At 33.3% G+C, this 18,991-nt stretch overlaps 2 protein-coding genes across 3 annotated transcripts in view; both read left to right on the top strand.

Moving 5' to 3' along the window:
- Positions 1 to 18,991, top strand: part of LOC123675058 (aryl hydrocarbon receptor) — a 149,563-nt gene that overhangs the window by 104,724 nt on the left and 25,848 nt on the right. The gene's annotated exons all lie outside the window — the stretch shown is intronic.
- LOC123675059 lies at positions 4,461 to 6,716 on the top strand. The gene is made up of 2 exons (XM_045610299.1): positions 4,461 to 5,365; positions 6,208 to 6,716. The coding sequence occupies exons 1-2, from the start codon at positions 4,471 to 4,473 to the stop codon at positions 6,558 to 6,560; spliced, it is 1,248 nt and encodes a 415-aa protein (XP_045466255.1). The 5' UTR covers positions 4,461 to 4,470; the 3' UTR covers positions 6,561 to 6,716.

The raw sequence follows: 18,991 nt of genomic DNA, 5'->3' as shown, positions 1-18,991 counted from the left end.
TAATTTGATTGGAATTTACCAGCTCTTGAATGAGTGTATCAACAGGTCCGACTACTGTATATACTCAGTACAGAGTCAGCTTTTTCGACGTCCATTTCATTAGGGTGTATTTTCATGGGTCGCTTTTTGGACGTCCATATATAACAAAATGTTATTATGAATTAATTTATGTTGATGAATTTCTCTGAGAAATATTCGAAAACGGAAACATGATTCAAAACAGAAACTGTTCTTATATTAGAACATTGAACAACAAACCCTAACTAGAACATTTGAAAGAAACAAATACGGCATTGCATCATTTGAATTCTTACGATTATTCCTATTAATTTGGATCGGACTAAACCGGAAAAATGCGAAATTTTAGCGGGAAAAGATCTGGAATTGAGGAGTTCCTATGATATCGTTTCAGTGTTGTTGTGAGAGTGTAGGTATAAGAAAGTGCAAGATGAACCGCCACCTAACCAGGGCACGAAAAATTTTATCGAGCGCATTGGGTAAGTAGCTATTTTATTAGCTATTTATTAAAACATATAATAATAACATATAATAGGAGAGTAATATTATGTAATACCAACAGAGACCAAATTCTATAGTCTATACCCAAAGTTTCTCGATTTTAATATGGAAATAGGCAATAAATATTGCTTAGCAATTTCGCGGAAGACGTTTTATCGAAATTTTGAAATATAACAATCGAGAAATTTCACCTGCTGAGATTTTATCTCGAGTGGTATTCGGAAACACTATACATGGAAAAATTATTCGCAAAGTAATATGATCACTTTCGACAAATTTTCATTTCCTAAACTATTTTGAATTTGGAGAAATGACCAAATAATGGCTAAACGAAGTTGTTAGTCTAGCCGACTTGCATTGTCTTTCATTTTCTAAATAAAAATGGAATGAGAATGTCTAATTACTGAAGAATGAAAGGATAATTTTCACATCATATTTTTCTTTTTCGGAACTTTTTTTTCATTTTGGCTTTTCACTTCTTTAGGAGAACGAGAAGCAGACCTAAAAATGAATGAAGAATTAAAAAACAATTCATGGAGAAAGTTTTGTAATGTTGACCCTAAAGAATCTTTCAAAAACTCTGACTTTGAAGTACCAAAAGAGGTAAGCTTCTTAGAAAATTGCAATTCATTATTCGAAAATGGAACTAAATCGTGAATCAGAACTCAGTTCAATGTGACAGTGTATCAATATTGTCATATCCTCTAGAAAAATTAATCGATCAATTTTGTATTGATCATTTTATATTGATCTATCGATTTTATATGTGAACTGAAAGTCTTCGATTTTCTAGATGGAATTTGTTGAAAAAATCCCAGAGAATGAAAATGAGGCAGATGATGCTGGAGTCCAAGAAAACTTGTCTTATTCTTTATCCTTTTCGGATTTAGACGTTGACTACGTTCCGTCCAGTTTTGAGGTATATGAATATTTTTTGAGATTTTGCAACTTCATACGACTGCTTTCATGTTTCAGATCTCGAATGAGGATAATTGCAATTCCCAGGTTAGTGAAGCATTCTCTGTAGTATGTTACATTTTTTTTTTCATTATGGTAATTTTTATTCTCTCATATGCACATATTAATATTTTGAGTATGATTCAACTAGCACTCCTCACTCGAAAAGTGCTAGTTGTATTATGTAAACTTCCATACTGCCATACTGGTAAAATGGGGTGAGTAGAAACAAAATATTTTTTCTGAGGGATCAATGAACGCCAAGAGGTTTTCAAGAACGAAAACAACGGACTATACGAAAACCAAACTTTCTAACAGTCGGTGGAGTGGGGAGCTTTTGAAAAAAACCTGTGTGGTATTTCGAGCTTACAAGATTACTTAGAGCTGATTTCAAAATACAACAAAGAAAAAAATATTGATCAAATTTTCGAAAAATTGTTTTGAAATGTTCATTTGCAGTTTTGTATAGAATAAAGAACGATCTTTTCCAAAAGCTCAATACCCAAAATGGACAACTCAGAGAAAAAAATAATTGTGTTTTCGCTTTTTGAGTGCTCGTTCTATTTAAATGAGTGCTATAATCGTTTTGCCTAAATGTCTGTAATTTTCGATTTTCGAACCGATAATGGTCTCATCTCAAACAACAAGGTTCGATTCACTGATGAAGAATCCGTAGTCAAATTCAATTTCGCCCGTAGGGCCGTCCGTTTACACGATTACTGTCAAAGGAAATGTCCTAGAGACTGGAAATTTTCAGTTGAGTTCGTTAACGACCAAAATAATCAGGGTGTTCCATAAAAGTGGGCATTCGAAATTTTGTTCCCTCAATATCTTAGACAATACTGAACCCATCAAATTGAAATTTTGAGGTCATTTGTACCATTTCCATTTCAAGCTTCATACGAAATTATGTGGCAATCGCTTTACCAGAACCATAGAAAATTCAATTGAAATATCGAAAAAAAATTCAATTTTTTTAACAACTAAAATCAATTGGCACATGCAAAATATCAAAGGGATTGCATGATCAGAACCATAGAATTAAATTTTTTTAAATTATCGATTTTTCAGATAATCATAAAATTGTGAATTCGATCATGCTGAAATTTCACAGTCATATATTTAACACCAATCATCAGCCTCATATAAAATTTTGTGGCAATAGTACAATGAACGATTGCTCAAAATTTTCTGCACAGGACTTCTCATAATTTTTTTTAACAACTAGAATTGAACCAAATATTGATAAATTTCAGAACATTCCTTTTTTTCTGACTCGTTCACGTGGAATGCCCCCAATTCCAGTTTTCCTTTACTTCATTAGAATCTCCCAAAATGGATTTTTCATCATTAAAACTTTCTGAGTTTCCACAAAATGAATAAAAGTTATATACAGTGTGTCCATTTAATGAAGTGCCACTTTTAATATCTCGGCCATGATGAAAAATCAGAAAAAATGCAAAAAGAACTAGGTTAGGATTTCATGGGAAACATTTTATACGGTAGATTTCAATCCATTTGTATCAACCCTGTGAGCATGCAACAGCTAAAATCTTGAAGAGGAAGGGCTTTAAATGTCACTTTATTTCAAAGGTGATCCCGTTTATGGTTAGTAATTCCGAAAAAAAAAATGGAATTTTGAGCAAATTGGATTGGTAGAATGTTCACTACACTCCCCATTTTTACCACCCTTAGAATTCTTTTTCCGGAAACATTTGAAGGTAGTTGGGTATAAAACACATCCCAGAGATGTAAATGAATTCAATGTAAGAAAAGGCACTGCAAGCCGAGGAATTCAAGTTTTTCAAAACCTAAGGTTCGAATTTTTGTCTACAAAATAATGAACAACATTTTCAAAATCTTTTATAGTAATTGCAACTTTTGCTATCGTAACTAGGTATGCTACCGTTTTTATTTTTCGGAAGTTCTGACAAGGAAGGGCCAGTGTTTCATTTTTGTAAGAAGGCATTTTAATTACGGTTGAAACAAGGTGACACGTAACCACCTTTTCATTTAAAATTTTAGGGTTTGATGTCTTCACTTTTGCAGGGCTGATACAAATTGATTGGAGAAATCCCTACGAACTAAACTTCTCTTTATGCGTTTTTTCTGTTTTTGCATGGGGATCGAGATATTGACGGTGGTTCTTTTTCAAATTGACACACCTTATCTCATTGGTACTTCTTCCAGGATTCAGATATACCAGTTGAAATACTTAATTTCGACACGACCTCTGAAGCAAAGGACTTGGAAATTGTGGAAAAAGAAAAAAATATGAAACAGAAAAAAAAATATAAAAAGAAGGCACCTGAGAGGGACAATTGCTACTTTTGTGAGACTGAGGTTCTTAATTTTAGTATACACATTGCAAGATGTCACTCAGCTGAGATAGAGGTGCAGCGATTACTTGCGAAGCCTGTGAAGAGTAAGGAAAGAAAAAATCTAATAACGAGCCTAAGAAAAAAAGGAAATTATTTGAGAAATTCCGAGGTATGTTCCAAGCCGATGAAAAAACCACCAGGTGGAGATACCAGTGAATATTTGCCTTGCCTTTACTGTCTCGGATTTTACTCTCGTAAGCAGTTGTGGCGACACAAGAAGAGGTGCACAGAAAATCCTCACTTGGAGAATAACATAAGCTCCACTTCAGCATTATACTTCAAAAATCATAAAACAGATCCTGATTTACGTGACAAAGTATTTCCTAGAATGAGGCCTGATAAAGTGTCTATAGTTGCCCAACAAGATGCACTTATTTGTGCTTTTGGGTCACGTTATTTGAGGGTTCACCGAGAGAAGCATTTCATAAATGTGACTTCAAGAAAAATGAAGGAACTCTCCCGATTATTAATCGAAGCCAAGAAACTCGATAAATCAATCAACACAATGATGGATATGCTCCAACCTAAATATTATGACACAGTTGTAACAGCTACCAAACTTTGTGCTAAGTATGATAAGTCTACAGAATGTTTTCGGTCGCCAACATTCGCCATGAACATAGCAACTTCATTAAAGCAATGTTGTGACTTGGCAATAGTATTCGCTCTAAAAAGAAAACATATTTATGCAACGGTATCTGCAGCAAACGCTGAATCGGCAATGAAAACTTTCGCACAGCTCATTGAAGCCAACTGGAGGTATGATATCTCAACCGTTGCATCGAATAATCTGCACATAAAAAGATGGAATAAAATAACCATCATACCCTTAGCCAAAGACTTGAAACTGATGAAAAATTACCTGACTACTGAAGCTGATAAAGCCAAACAAAAGTTAAGTAGTGAAAATGAAAACAAATCGGCATACAAAGTTTTAACTGAAACTGTCTATTGTAGGGTGTTATTACTTAATAGAAAGAGGCCAGGAGAATTACAGAGACTATTAATCGATTTATATAATCAATCATCCAAAAGACAAAATTATGAAGAATTTTCCGATGCTATTTCACCTACGGAAAAAATTTTAATGAATCGATTCAAGAGAATTGTTATAAGAGGAAAGAGAAATCGCGGCGTTCCTGTCCTATTCAGCACAGAAGTTCAGAAAGACATCTCAATAATGAATGAAATAAGACACAAATATGTCAGAGAGGAAAACAGATTTTTATTCGCCCTTCCTGACAGCGATTCACATATCGTGGGTTATAAGGTTCTGGCGAAATATGCAAAAGCCTGTGGGGCAGAAAGACACGATGCACTTACATCTACGAGACTAAGGAAGCACCTAGCCACCCTATCACAGATATTCAGCATGACAGATTCGGACTTGGAGCAATTATCAACATTTATGGGACACACTCCTGGAACCCATAAGAATTCTTATAGATTGCCTGATGACGTTTACCAATCATCTAAAATTGTGAAAATTTTGCTCCTCATGGAACAAGGATAGTATTTGAAACACATAACTCATTGAAAATATTATTGCAACTATTAGTAAGCCAATACTAAATTGGTCAATTATCTTATCATTGCAGTTCAGAAATCACTTACGAAACAATCTCTACGTGGAATTTTATTATTTTATCCCAAAAATAGTATTATATAATACAGTACTTCTCACATGGCAACATGATTGAAGAAGAAATGATGAAAAAGAAAGAATTGATCTATACCTACCATGCATGCATTAAGCATATTTGTAAAATAATGATGATTAATATTGTTGGTGGTGAATTAATGTATTTGCTATCAGAATGAAAATAATGAGAGCTTTTCAGAGCAATTTGAATTTCAAAAAAATTTCATGGATTTTTTGTTGTAAGTTGTGTGTACCGTTTATCTTCAATTCCCAAAAAAAAAGCACTAAAAGAGCGCGAATAAACTATTTTCATTCTGAAACCAGGTGAGGTAAACGAGTAGTAACCCAATTTCGAAACAAAATAGTCATATCTGAGATTGTTTATTGAATTCTTTTACTAAGCGAGATATGTCAGACTCAGATTCTGTCCTCTTTTCGATTTTGCTCTGAAGTTCTGTATCTAGTATAGTGTCTACAATTTTGCCAGATTTTCGAAAGATTATCATCCTTCAAATCAGTTAATTTTGTTTATGAATTTGAAATACTCAAACAGTTTCGCATTGAAAAAATTTCATTCGGATGATTAAAAACCGATTCAATGGAATTCATTCATTCATTTTGTTAAATCTAGACGCATTAGCCCAGATGAATAAACTTCAGAGCTAAATTCATACAAGAATTATATAGCATGTCATGAAATATTTTCAGGTACATCTGCTTCTTTCAAAGGGAAAACTCTTGATGAAATCGAAGTTGATTTGGAACAGAACCTAGAAGATGAACTAGAACCAGATGAAGATGCCATTCCAAGCGATGTGAATGATGATAGTAATATGGACTACGAAACACTTGAAAGGAGTAGTAGGCAGATTAACATTGAAAGAAGAGAAGAATCTGAGAACGAAAACCAGAAGGATGAGGTTCTGAAAAGAAAGAATAAGAGAAAAAACAACAAAATTCAAAGAACGCCGTGGACAGAGGAACAGAAGAAGGTTGTTAAAGAATTTTTCCAAACCAATATCCGAAATAAAGTAGATACCACCCAAAAGAATCGAGTGTGAAAAACTCATAAGCCAGAATAATGAATTATTGAAGAACAAGGACTGGCTTAAAATTAAGGTTTTCATACAGAATGTATATACCCTTAAATGTAAGGGTTAAAATTGAAAAATTGTATCAATTTCAATAGTTTTTTCTTGAATAAAGGTTCACGAATAGACGAGGTTTCATTTTTTCTTCTTCTTTTTCCTCAGTCAGGATATTGGGGATTCTAGAGCTGACCAGGCATATTATTCTTCTTTTGAATTACATTTGATATTCCTATCCGAATTTTTCTTCGAGAATAAGTATTATTCAATATAAAGCAATCGTTTTTCCACCCCAAGATTAATTTATTCACACTGCCGAAGAATAAACAATATGAGTCGAATGAAAATAAGTGTTATTTTTCCAAAAAACAGATTAGGAAAATACTCGTTCCAGAAGATTAACTATTGATAGATGGGGAATAAAAATGGGGATTATATCATATCAACATCCAATGGTTTTGCATTGTATCGAATAATATATATTATGATATATAGGTATTTATTTTTAGTACTTAGGGCAATTCTTCCTTCTGAATTATTTCACTATAGATCAATGGCGTAACTAGAGTTGACTCATGGGAGGGGTAACCCCACTTTGGAAAAGCAAAATCTTTCTTTCTTTCTTTTTTAAAAAATTTTTATATTGTTACTTAGAATTTTTTTATTTCTTCTAATCAATGGTGAGGTTATGTCCCCAATAACCACTTCTCGTTACGCCTATGCTATATATATATAGAAATCATCTATCTGAACCTCAACTTGCATAAAAATAATCGTTGAAATTCTGTTGCACTCTGAAATTCTGTGAATTACTTACCGATTCTTGGTAATGAAAATAACTATGGAGGATTTTTTTCTCATTACCAAGCAACGCTAAGTTATTCACAGAATTTGACTGTGTAATCCTATTTTCCTGAATATTATTATTCAAGTACCTAGAGGTTTTTCGGTCAACTCCTTTTTGATTTGATATAAAAAAAAATCCCTAAATGAAAAAATTAAAATTTCTTCAAGTTATTGACAAATCTGACAAAATCGAAGTTCAAGACATTTATGTTTAGGTATGTTGTTATTTTTTGAATATTTCTGTGAAGGGTTCACCTTGGTTATAATTATAGAAAAATTATGCATTAATAGGGGATCGTCGATTTCATATACCTACATGAAATTACCGCATTCCTTTGTGATTATTTCATATCAACATCTGGTATTTTATGACAAATTTTTTCAAAGTCTTGGCCCTATTAACCTAACCAGCCTTGCTTCAAAAAGTAAGTTAGGATTTGAAAGGAGTTATTCGCATGGCTTCGATGGAGAAACCGTTTGATATTTAATGATTCTGTGTACATGTTCCTGTTGGGTAAGAAAGAAAGTAAAATCGTGAGGAATATAACAGAAAAATTTTGTGCTGAAGACATTAAAAAAAAATCGTGTTCCATGTTAGAAAAATTTCTTCAAAGAAAATCTCAGAAAAAAATATTAAATTCAAATTGCCAAACAAAAACAAATCATAAACTTTGTAGCTTTTTTTTTCATTTCGATTTTGTTTTCAAAAATCCTCACCCTTACCGTATTGAGTACACAAAAATACTGAGATATGACCTGAATCTGATATTTCTTGAAAGCTTGCACATAACTGACTCCACTCAATTCAATATTTCTCAAGAATGATGTTCAACCCTTGTATCTGGCTTATACTTCGAAAACAAGTCATATGTCATTGGACAAAAAAAATTAGACAGTTGATGGTGAGACACTTATTGTATTTATTCAATAATTTCCTACTGAATATGTTCGATGAAGGTGAACATAAATTTTCTCATTGAAAAATCCAATTTATGCTATTTGTTATTTGAAACACAATTTCATATTCTGTGATCACTTTACATTTTTCAATCCTTCCTAAATCAAAATGTCATCCCTTAAAGCAAAAAAAAAACGGTGGTCATATGGAACATAAGATTAGATATATGAAACTATTGATTGAATTCTTGTTTTTCTTTACCATACTTCTGAAAATGGATGAAACTTCAATAATACAAACGAGAAGCACCATAATATTCTACCCTATATTTTAGAGAATGAGCATTTCAAATTAGTAGTATTATGTATAACTCTTACACACTAGTTCTCAACATAGATTTTAGCTGACCAATAAAAAAAATGGGTTCTCATTTGAAAAAAATTTTTGGTTGTCTGACTCTGACATTAAAATAGAAACAATCTGCATGTTCAATAGAATTTTCAATCAACGTAGGAGAAGCATTGGTATGTCTTGTGATAGAAACTAGAAAATTAGGAATTTTTATGCAAAAATCTGCAAATTGATATCTAACATTGGAATTTTGGGGGTTTTTTCAGATTTCACACAACTTTTCTGAGAACAATATATAAATAAAATTAAAACAATGTAGAATTCAATGAGTAATCTGATTATCAATGATAAAATGATCAATGAAAGTTAGTATCAATTCCAGTTAAACCGAAAGTCGAACGAATCTGAAATTATTTCCAAGTATTTATCTCTTATAACAGAGCTTAAATATGAGAGTTTATCTCGTTAATATGAACATCAAGCTCATTGACTGACAACCCGATACCTCCAGGGTGATTCGCAAAGACCGTTCGTTAGAATATTTCAGAGAAAGACTAATCTTTCTCTGAAATATTCTAACGAACGGTCTTTGCGAATCACCCTGGAGGTATCGGGTTGTCAGTCAATGAGCTTGATGTTCATATTAACCTCTTCAATATTTCAATGTTCATTTTTGTGCTCTGAAGAAGGCAAAGTGTTCATCCGAAAGCTAGGCTGGTCAATATGAACATATGAACAAGTTTGAAAGCATATTCCTAATTTCCATGATTCTCAAGTGAGAATTCAATGAAGTCTACTGATTATAAGCTGAAAATGAAAGAAATTCCTGCGATGGACCATAAAATCTATCTGTTATGATTATTCCTAATATTTTCTTAACTGACTTGAGCAAAGGAAGTGGAAATTGAGAGGGAAGAAGACTGAAATCGAGGTTACTCGATAGGTGAAGTCATCTCATTAATTCTTTCTCTCTAAGTCTAGTTGTCATTGAATTACGATTGACTTATGTTTTTCCTATTAATTCATCACAAAGAATGAGAATATTCATAATAAATAATGATCCGAAATTTGTAAATCATGAATCCTTGATGAAAATATGGAGGTTTTGAAGGTTTCGAGAATGAAAAAATGTGAAAAATTAGATGAAATATATTCCCATTTCCTCAAAAAGTAAAAAATTCGATGAACTGATAATAAAAAAGAGGTATTTTAAGTAGATACCAATATCAATAGAATTTTAGAGGGAAAGAAACTTCAATTTTGAGGAAGTTTCACACGGAAAAGCTTTTTTTATGCATTTTCATATTTTGAAAACTTGGTTCTTCATAGGCGGTTATCTCATCACTCATCAATGAAGCCAACTGACAGAAATATAATAATCATTTCATAAAATGTTTACAATACATGATTATTCATAACTGAAACCTCATTTTTTGGAATATGACAATTAGGAACTTTCCAAGTAAATATGACATTACCTGTTAATCAATAATCAATTACAATAATTATTTTCTACCATTCAGAACTGAATTCGTTATAATTCGATGTGAAAATCTCGGCACCGTCCATGTATACTGCATTTCGTTTTCATTTTTAGAGAAAAATATCCTGCATATAAAATCGTATAACGTTACCAACCCCCCCCCCCCCCAAAATTTTATTGAAGGATCAGAATAACGAAGCAAGCACCTCTCCGAATGCGTAATACAAATAAAACGTTTGGTTTGGTCGTCAAATGAACTCATTGAATACAGTTGGGTGCATATACGTATCCGAGTCAATAGAACTTGTGCAGACGCTAAAAGGCAACACTGTGGGACGTCTAAGATACACAGGATGTACGCATTATATACTTTCGGTCGTCAAATTGAAAGAGGATGAAAGGGTATGAGATAGCACTGAAATAACTGAAAAAAAAATTGGTGTATGAGAAAAACTGAGTACGGTTACTGAACCCACAGGGGCACACTTCATTATATACCTGATGAAATTTACAAAAAGCCGACTATTTCTGATGGACGTTGTAAGCCTAGATTTATACTGGACGTCTATCAGCACCAGGATTTATATATATATATATATATATATATATATATATATATATATATATGTATGATATATTTAGTTTATTTTTGTCTTGGAATATATTCAAATTGTAAAAATGACCAAATTAATAATCAACCAAAAGAAAATTCAAAACTAAAACTGTACAAATTTGGTAAACGGTTAACAAATTGAATAACTAAATTAGCACAAAGACAAACGTAATTTTCGGAATTTTTGTATTTAATAATACAATTATTCCTCATCAGTGCCTTATAGTTCAACAAAATTACTGAAATTACAAACGCAGCACTTGTATATTTACTTCACAAAAATTGCAATTGAGATTGACTCTCAATCAATAAATGATTACATCAAATTACAAAGGTTTAGTGAATGATGAAGGATATTTAATATATATCAAAAAATTGACAACTTTGTGTATATTCCTTCACAATAATATATTTGTATGATATATTTAGTTTATCTCAGGGGCGGATCCAGGCGATGTCTGAGGGGGGGGCCATAAAAAGTCACGGCTCATATCGATTAGCAAAATAGCGGAATTTTTTGTTGGTGCCTACTGGGTCAAGTATTTTTTTTAAAGAAAGATGTATTTCAGTAATTCATTTCATATTCAGTTTCCAAAATTGTTGTAGTACAAAAACAAGTTCAAACAATTTCATGAATACATGTAGATTTATTTCATGAAAAAACTGAGGTACAAGAAAATATGAGGTATGGAAAAAAATCATTATTTTTACATAAGATCAATACTTGAATTACCACAGTTAGAATTATTCAATTTAAGTCCAATATGCGCCGTTTTGTTCTATAACTTGTTGTCATTTTGAAGGTTTTTTGTATGCCTCTCTCATAGAGACCCTTCCCGCTATTGGCAAAAAAAAAATGAAGACAGTCTATTTTCACAAGCCTCTGTTGAAACGAATTTTTCACCAGCAAAATTGTTCGCCATGGACAGCAAGAGATGCACTTGGGGCTAGTTCCGGATGCATAAGTGGATGCATAAGAACCTCTGGCGAGTCACTATCGATGTGTTTGGACTTACGTTGTCTCCATGGAACACAATTTCTATCCTATTGGTCGCTTATGGGCAATTGCTTCCTTTAGAAGGTCCAAATGTTGACAGTACAGTTCCGAATCAACATTTGTGCCTTAGGGGAGCAGCTTGTAGATAATTCCCTTCCAATCACTCTAAATACACAGCAAAACCTTCCTGACCGTTTCCGATGGCTCACCGCTTTTTTACCACGATTGTTTTCGCTTGACGTTGTTGTGAGTCGTCCACTTTTCATCACCAGCCACCAACCTTTTCAAAAACGGGGTGATTTTGTTGCGATTCGCAGATGGAAATTCGGTCTAAGAAGTTTTTTGCGGTAACTCATGTGGTACCCATACATCTAGCTTCTTCTTGAGACCAGCCTTATGCAAATGGTTCCAAACGGTTTTTTGTGCAATCTTCAACTTTTGAGCAATGGAAACAGGACTCGATAATGACCATGATTTTGTCGATCTTTTCGACAATTGGTCTCAAGTGCGTGATGCATCTTTGACATAGAAATTACCAGAATGGAATCGACGAAACCAAAATTGCGCGTGATTGTATATTACAGTATCAAAACCATAACCATTATTTGAATTTTCAGCCGCTTGGCTTGCATTTTCGACTTTATCGAAGAAAAACTCAAATATAACGTATTTTTTCTTTAACGCGCGCTCAAACTAAACGATGTAAACTAATCACAAAACTGTCGAAAAAGATTATGTAGTACGAAATCTCATCTTTCTAACGCCATTTAGTGGAACCCAATCGGACCTATAAAACACGAAATGCAGATAACTAAAGCTATCTATTGGAAAAAATAATTAAAAATTAAATGATTGAATAGTCTTCGGTAATTCAGGATACACTTTTATATTTATAAGGTCCGCGAGGGGGGGGCCATGGCCCCCATGGCCCCCCCCCCCGGATACGCCCCTGGTTTATCTTGTCTTGGAATATATTCCAATTCTAAAAATGACAGAATTAATAACCAACCAAAAGAAAATTCAAAATAACAAATTCAAATTGATAATTGTTGTTCTTTAGATGTGACCAAACGGAAAAATTTAACGATATTCAATCTGGAGACCTTGTTGGCCACCGGATATTTTAATCATTTGAATCACAGATTATTATAGAAAGGCTCTTGATTGATCCTTAGGGATTCACGTTTGACTTGATTTCAAGTAGTAGTTTTTCAATCTCAAGTCAAGTATTTATTTATCAAGTACTCGAATCATATCAAGCTACTTGATTTTTAGCAGTTTTGTTGTGTAGTGTCACATCATTAAAAAAATGATGACATTTCTTCATTTTTTATTGATGTTGTACTACACAAAAAAAATGACACCCGATACATTCTACAAATGGGAAAGCACGTTCTAGATTATTCTAGATATAGGAATATACCTACCTAGGTTCCATCGAAGAATTTCGAAATAATTCCTCTTTCATATCCCTGAAGTTAGTTCCCAATCAATTATACCAAGGCAAGACATTCAGTTCTACTAGACCTTTACACAATTCACTTTCTCGTCTTACTTATACTACAGTCGAGCCCCAGACATGTACAAATTTGTTGAAATTACGTTAATAGTTCAAGATGGCGGTTGTGTACAAGGAGATTATTTTGATTGACAGAAGTCTGAGAATATATCTACAATTATCGATCAGAAAAACTCTAGCTTCACTTATAATTTATCCGGTTTGTAATCAATTATGTTCACGTCAGTTCAACTGTACATTCAAATCAAATGAGAAATTTTGTTATGTTGAAGGACTGACAACTGACAAACATGATTACATGGTTATGAATTTTCGATTCATCAAAATGAAATATAGTCCAATTGGTAGTTCTATCGAGGAATTACAGAGGAAAATAACTAGTGTTTTTGTTGCCTAGGAGGACAAGTTTTGAGTCAGAATCGATTTTGAGAATTGTACATCCATTGTTTTAGAGCGAAAGAGCATGTTTGTAGCAGATGTGCAATTTTTAAATGAAGAAATACACATAATCTTAGGGTTTCAGTGATGAATGTGGAATGTAAATAAAATCAGTTTTTTTTCTCTGGCATTTTTATCTTGCCAAAGAGGTGGCCAAAGAATAGGGAATTTGAACAAGCCCATTTGCTATAAAAAACAGAAAACTGTGCCAATGGGTGTGCCACTATACTTCCTCGTCGTTTAGAATGGACGAAATACTTATGAAACCACCTATGACCAAATCCTAACGTCCATACCAATTTTCATCGAAATCGAATCAAAAGAATACTGTAGATTATACTGGCGTCTCAGAAATCTTACGTTAGCGCATATGCAATACAATCTGGGAGATCTTACATCTTTATGGAACTATTTTCATTTCGAACTAATTCGAATGCACATACCATTTGTGTTATTTCTCGAAAGGTGATCACAATTGGCCATTCATGAAAAAAATATGGGGCTGAAACCGTTATGAATTCACGGATTGACTTGATTTTCTAGCTACTTGACTTGAGCTTGACTTGATTCAAGTCAAGCTCAAGTCAAGTAGTAGTTTTTCAATCTCAAGTCAAGTATTTATTTATCATGTACTTGAATCATATCAAGTTACTTGATTTTTAGCAGTTTAATTGTGTAGTGTCACATCAATGATGAAATGAGATTGAACCTTGCAAAAAACACTTTTATTTATTAAATTTAGTGTATAAAATAACCAATTTTTTTGAAATAGAAACATTAATTGAATCACAATAAATATTAAAAAAATAAAAAATAAAGTTTCTCAATATTGAGAAACCTTCAGGCTTTGTTTGATTTCATGATTTCTCATCCAGGATCAAAGACACTGAGGCATCTTATAGATTTGTCGCCTAACCTATTGCGGGTTTTTCTAACTGTAAGAGCAGCTCTGGAAAATTGTCTTTCAACAGGAGCTGAAGATGCTGGCCTTGATAAAGAAATCCTTAGCAATTTGGCCAAGTTTGGAAAGATATTTCTGAAACTACCAAAATCTAGCAATAGATTTTTCCCTTTTTCAATGGCATACATATCTTCCTATTTGCAATGAAATGAATATTCAATGATTTCGTTTGAAAGATACTCTTTTTTTCCAATATCAAAATAGACCCTCTTACTGAAAAACCCTATACAAATCAGCAATCGGATTATTAGGAAAGTTAGCCAATATTTTTATGTGCATTTAGTACCTGATATCTACTCAATATGATACATATTATCAGTCATATCTTGTATCTTAGCGTATCAATCACCAACTGAGGAATTGGGAGTCGTTTTATTAGAATTAGAGAATAACTTCCTAACCTGAAGAGTTTAAAATGTGAATACAATATTCTGCAAGTGCATTCTATAGTTTTAATATTTGTAATTATTCAAATATTGTAATTCGCTTTGAATCTTTGATGAACATGATATTATTATGTTTGGTTCACTAATCACACATTACGATTTCAACTATTTAGAGTACCCATATAATAAAAGAATTCCATCAAAATAAATCTTCCCCATTATAATTATGATTAGAATTATGAAAAGGGTAGAAAAGGAAGAGACTCGATCAGAATCTAGATCAGCTAATATTTCTCCATTCGAGGACTGGAAAAGGCCAAACCGGCCCTAGAAAGGAGGAGATGGCGAGGATTTGAAATATAGACCTCGAAATTCATCGGTTTCATTTTCGGCAAAACTCAAGTGGAATAACTCTGAGTAAAGCGAGACCCTCTTAGGGGAGTCCCGAACGAACAATGGCACGTGGTCTTGCTGCGAGCTCAATCTGATTTCGGGGAACGGGCGACCCATCGCGTGTCCAGAGAGCAAAGGGATATAGGAGCAGGTCACGCGATAAAGAAATGCAGTTAGTCTTTGCCTATACCTCTTACACAGATGAATACTATAGAAAATGACAATACCATCTATTCTGGGGCTTTTCCGAAACGTGAAATTCAGCGTACGTGGAATGAATCGTTTCTTGAACTTTTATCGACTGCCCTTCGCCCCATCAGGAAATGGAAGCAAGGGTTGGAGCTCTACGGTGTACTGCGTCTGTTGGAAAACTCGGGAGTTGAGGAATAAAGGTTTCGCAGATAAGTGGTCGATTGGATTTTTGGGTGTTTCTGGTTCTTAAACTACCGTTTTCGATACTAGCATACTTCTATGTTGGGACGATTTGATGATGAATGATAGTTATCGAAATATCGAATTTTAGTTTCTTTTTGTATTTCCGGAATTCACAGACTACTCCACACAGTTAGAAATTGCGGTTTTTTCTCGAAACTCTTAAATTATTCATTTTAGGTAGGTATAGGGTTGGCTTAAGTATGCCCATTTCTTTTTGTACGGAGAATTGACTGAAATAATAAAAAATATAAGTTCTAATTTGAAAATCTTGAGTTTTGATGAATTTGAGTTGTTCAAGTTCATGATCTTCTTATGAACAAACTGTACATTTTTGGCCCAAAACGTAAACAGTCTTATAATACTACGTATTTGCAGAATAGAAAATGAAAAAAAATTTTCAGAAGAAAATGTGATTGCCTGTCGCCACCATTCTTTTCATAAGAATTCCATCAACTCCGTTACCGTTACCAAAAGAGTTATCTATGAAGGTTGCCAAAACAACATTTCCTTCCCAACTTATTGATACATTCCATTTGTTTTCTATGGATTAATTTATTAATTTTATGTTTTCAAATCTGCAATTTCAAGTTGCATTATTTCGTTGATGTTTATTTATTCAGTAAATTTGTTGAGGTGGAGTTTATATTTTTAATCCATTGAAAACATTTATGGTATGTTAGTTGTTATTGACGTTTTTCATGCTCTCACTTCAATTTTCCGACAATGTGGAAATGATGTGATACACCATGACATCAGGTATAAACATAAACAACTTGGTCAAACTGATAACGAAATTTCTAATATACATATAATTCAAATTTCCAGAAACGTTAAACACTGCTCTACTGTGACTTTATGAGATAACACTCCTGCTTGTGTTGTAAATTATTTTCTCTATTTCAGTATTGTGATGAGTTCATTACAGTTCTAAAAACAGTGCTGTAATGAACTCATTACAGCATCGTTTTCAGTTATATTTTTGGTTTTGTGGTTGTATATTCTAACTTAAGATCCTATCAAATTTCGACACATGTCAATTAGCAATATGACATAATTTGGATATAGTGAAATGATTTGCAACATTATTCGCAATTTTTCTTAATTCTGGTGGTGTCAAATTGATTTCGTGAGGCATAATTCACGAATTTAATGCGTAATTGTAAATTATTTCAAAATTCGAAACCTACGATTCATATTCAAATTCCGTAATCTAACAATTTTCGTAACAGTCACACCAACTGCCAAGATACAATAAAGATGTCACTAGGATTTAAAATCGACAATATTTCACAAAACTTGACTGAAATAGAGAAAACATCGTCTTATACTCGTTGCAGAAGGCAATTCCAACACTCATGCATTCGAAAATGAGCAACGAAGGAGCGAGTATTCGGGTTAGAATAGGAGCCCATTCTTGTTTTAGAATATACTATATTAAGGGCCAGTTGCACCATTTGCCTAAACATTGATTAAAAATTTAAACGTTGATTACTCTATGATTTCTCAAGAGAAATCAGAAATTATTCGACGTTTAAATTGTAATCAAGGTTTAGGCAAATGGTGCAACTGGCCCTAAACTCGATTTAATCATGGTTGATAGGTTAGCAACCATTACGCGCTCTAGGAGGCGCGAAACTAACATAAGATCGTTGACAAACAGTTTCAATTAGGTTACATTTTCGAATAGTGATAATGGTTTGTGCCTCAACTGAGAAGAAATATTCACCCCAGTGTTCCTATGGTTAGGTAGGTACATATTATGTTAACGCTGCTTTTGGCATGACGAAACTGAATGATCCAAAAAAGGAAGAACCCATGATTAACTGCAATCCGGAGAGATAATCTCACACCTTTGAAGATCAAGTATCAAAGAGTATGCAACAGATATTTCAACAGAGACATTTCAAAAGGTTAGACGTGGAAGTCACCGTTGAAAGCTATTTTGCATTTAGTGCAGGCTTCTTGACAATGTGCATATTAATTACAGGAAGATTTACTGCTTTGTAGTGAGGTACCAATCCTGACTAGTTTTCTTTAAATTTAATGTCATTGTCATTATATACCTGTTACCAAAAAAAAACATTATAAAAATACCAACAAATAATAGATAATATATATTTTTTGGACCCATTAACACCGTTTCGGCCATTGAACAATGCTCCTCACAGGAATTCATCAATTCAACCTTTTTTTAATGGAGTATAGGCATCCAAAAAACTTCAGAAAAACAAAAAAACACTTCAAATCCATATTATGTAATTTATCCATCAAAACTGTAATAGATTCGAGGTATCAAGGAAGTTATGAAATGAATATCAGTCAAGGGCCTCTGTTCTGTCATCTGTGAGGAGTACGTCAACAGTAGACGTTGTAGTCATAATGAATAATAATTTATTTTTATCATCAAAACCTTTACCTAATTATTTTTGCCTCGTTGAAATCAAATTTGTCGAATTTGGTTGGGTTTGAAAGAAGAATTAATCAAAAAATATTCTGCGAGAATAAAGGGTCTTGTTGAAAAATAAATGCAAAAAACCAAAAAACTTGATCAGAACATTAAATAGAGCAAATTAATTCCAATCTGATAAGTCGATAGTTCCTGTTCACCAAGAATTTCTTTTTCTTGACGGATTCCATACGCCGAACCATAGGTTACGGGCCCAGACATCACTCTTGTTTTCCTGTGAATAAAAATAATCACAAATTTAATATTTTTCAAGAACTATAATAAAAAGTTCAAATCCTTCTTATACGAGGTAATTTCTTCCACAAGCCAATGTTAAGACCCTATTCTAGAATTTAATCCATTAGTTTTTCATTCTTCGAAATGTTTTCCACCCCACATTAAGTTTCTACATTTCGGAAGCTCTCTGGATAGAACTGGTAGGTAGTTTTAATGGCCAAATTTGCCTGCGAAATTGATTATAAGCAAGGACAGTGGCAGAGATAAGACCGTTTAGGTGTTTGGATCGATACCGTAAGGTCAGAAAGGGAAGTTAGTGTCAGTCAGCATTATGAAAATTCAGAGCGCTAGGGGTGCGCTAGCAATTTGTATGCAGGCATACACACAGCGTCAGCCGTCCT

Source organism: Harmonia axyridis, chromosome 3, assembly GCF_914767665.1.
Source record: "Harmonia axyridis chromosome 3, icHarAxyr1.1, whole genome shotgun sequence".
Lineage (NCBI taxonomy): Eukaryota > Metazoa > Arthropoda > Insecta > Coleoptera > Coccinellidae > Harmonia > Harmonia axyridis.
This window is presented reverse-complemented; position numbering and strand designations above follow the sequence as displayed.

Excerpts from the sequence above, each read along its gene's own strand:
- LOC123675059 (XM_045610299.1), top strand. The coding sequence starts at position 4,471 with ATGAACATAGCAACTTCATTAAAGCAATGTTGTGACTTGGCAATAGTA. Across the intron at positions 5,366-6,207 it reads TTTGCTCCTCATGGAACAAG|GTACATCTGCTTCTTTCAAA; the intron begins GATAGTATTTGA and ends AAATATTTTCAG.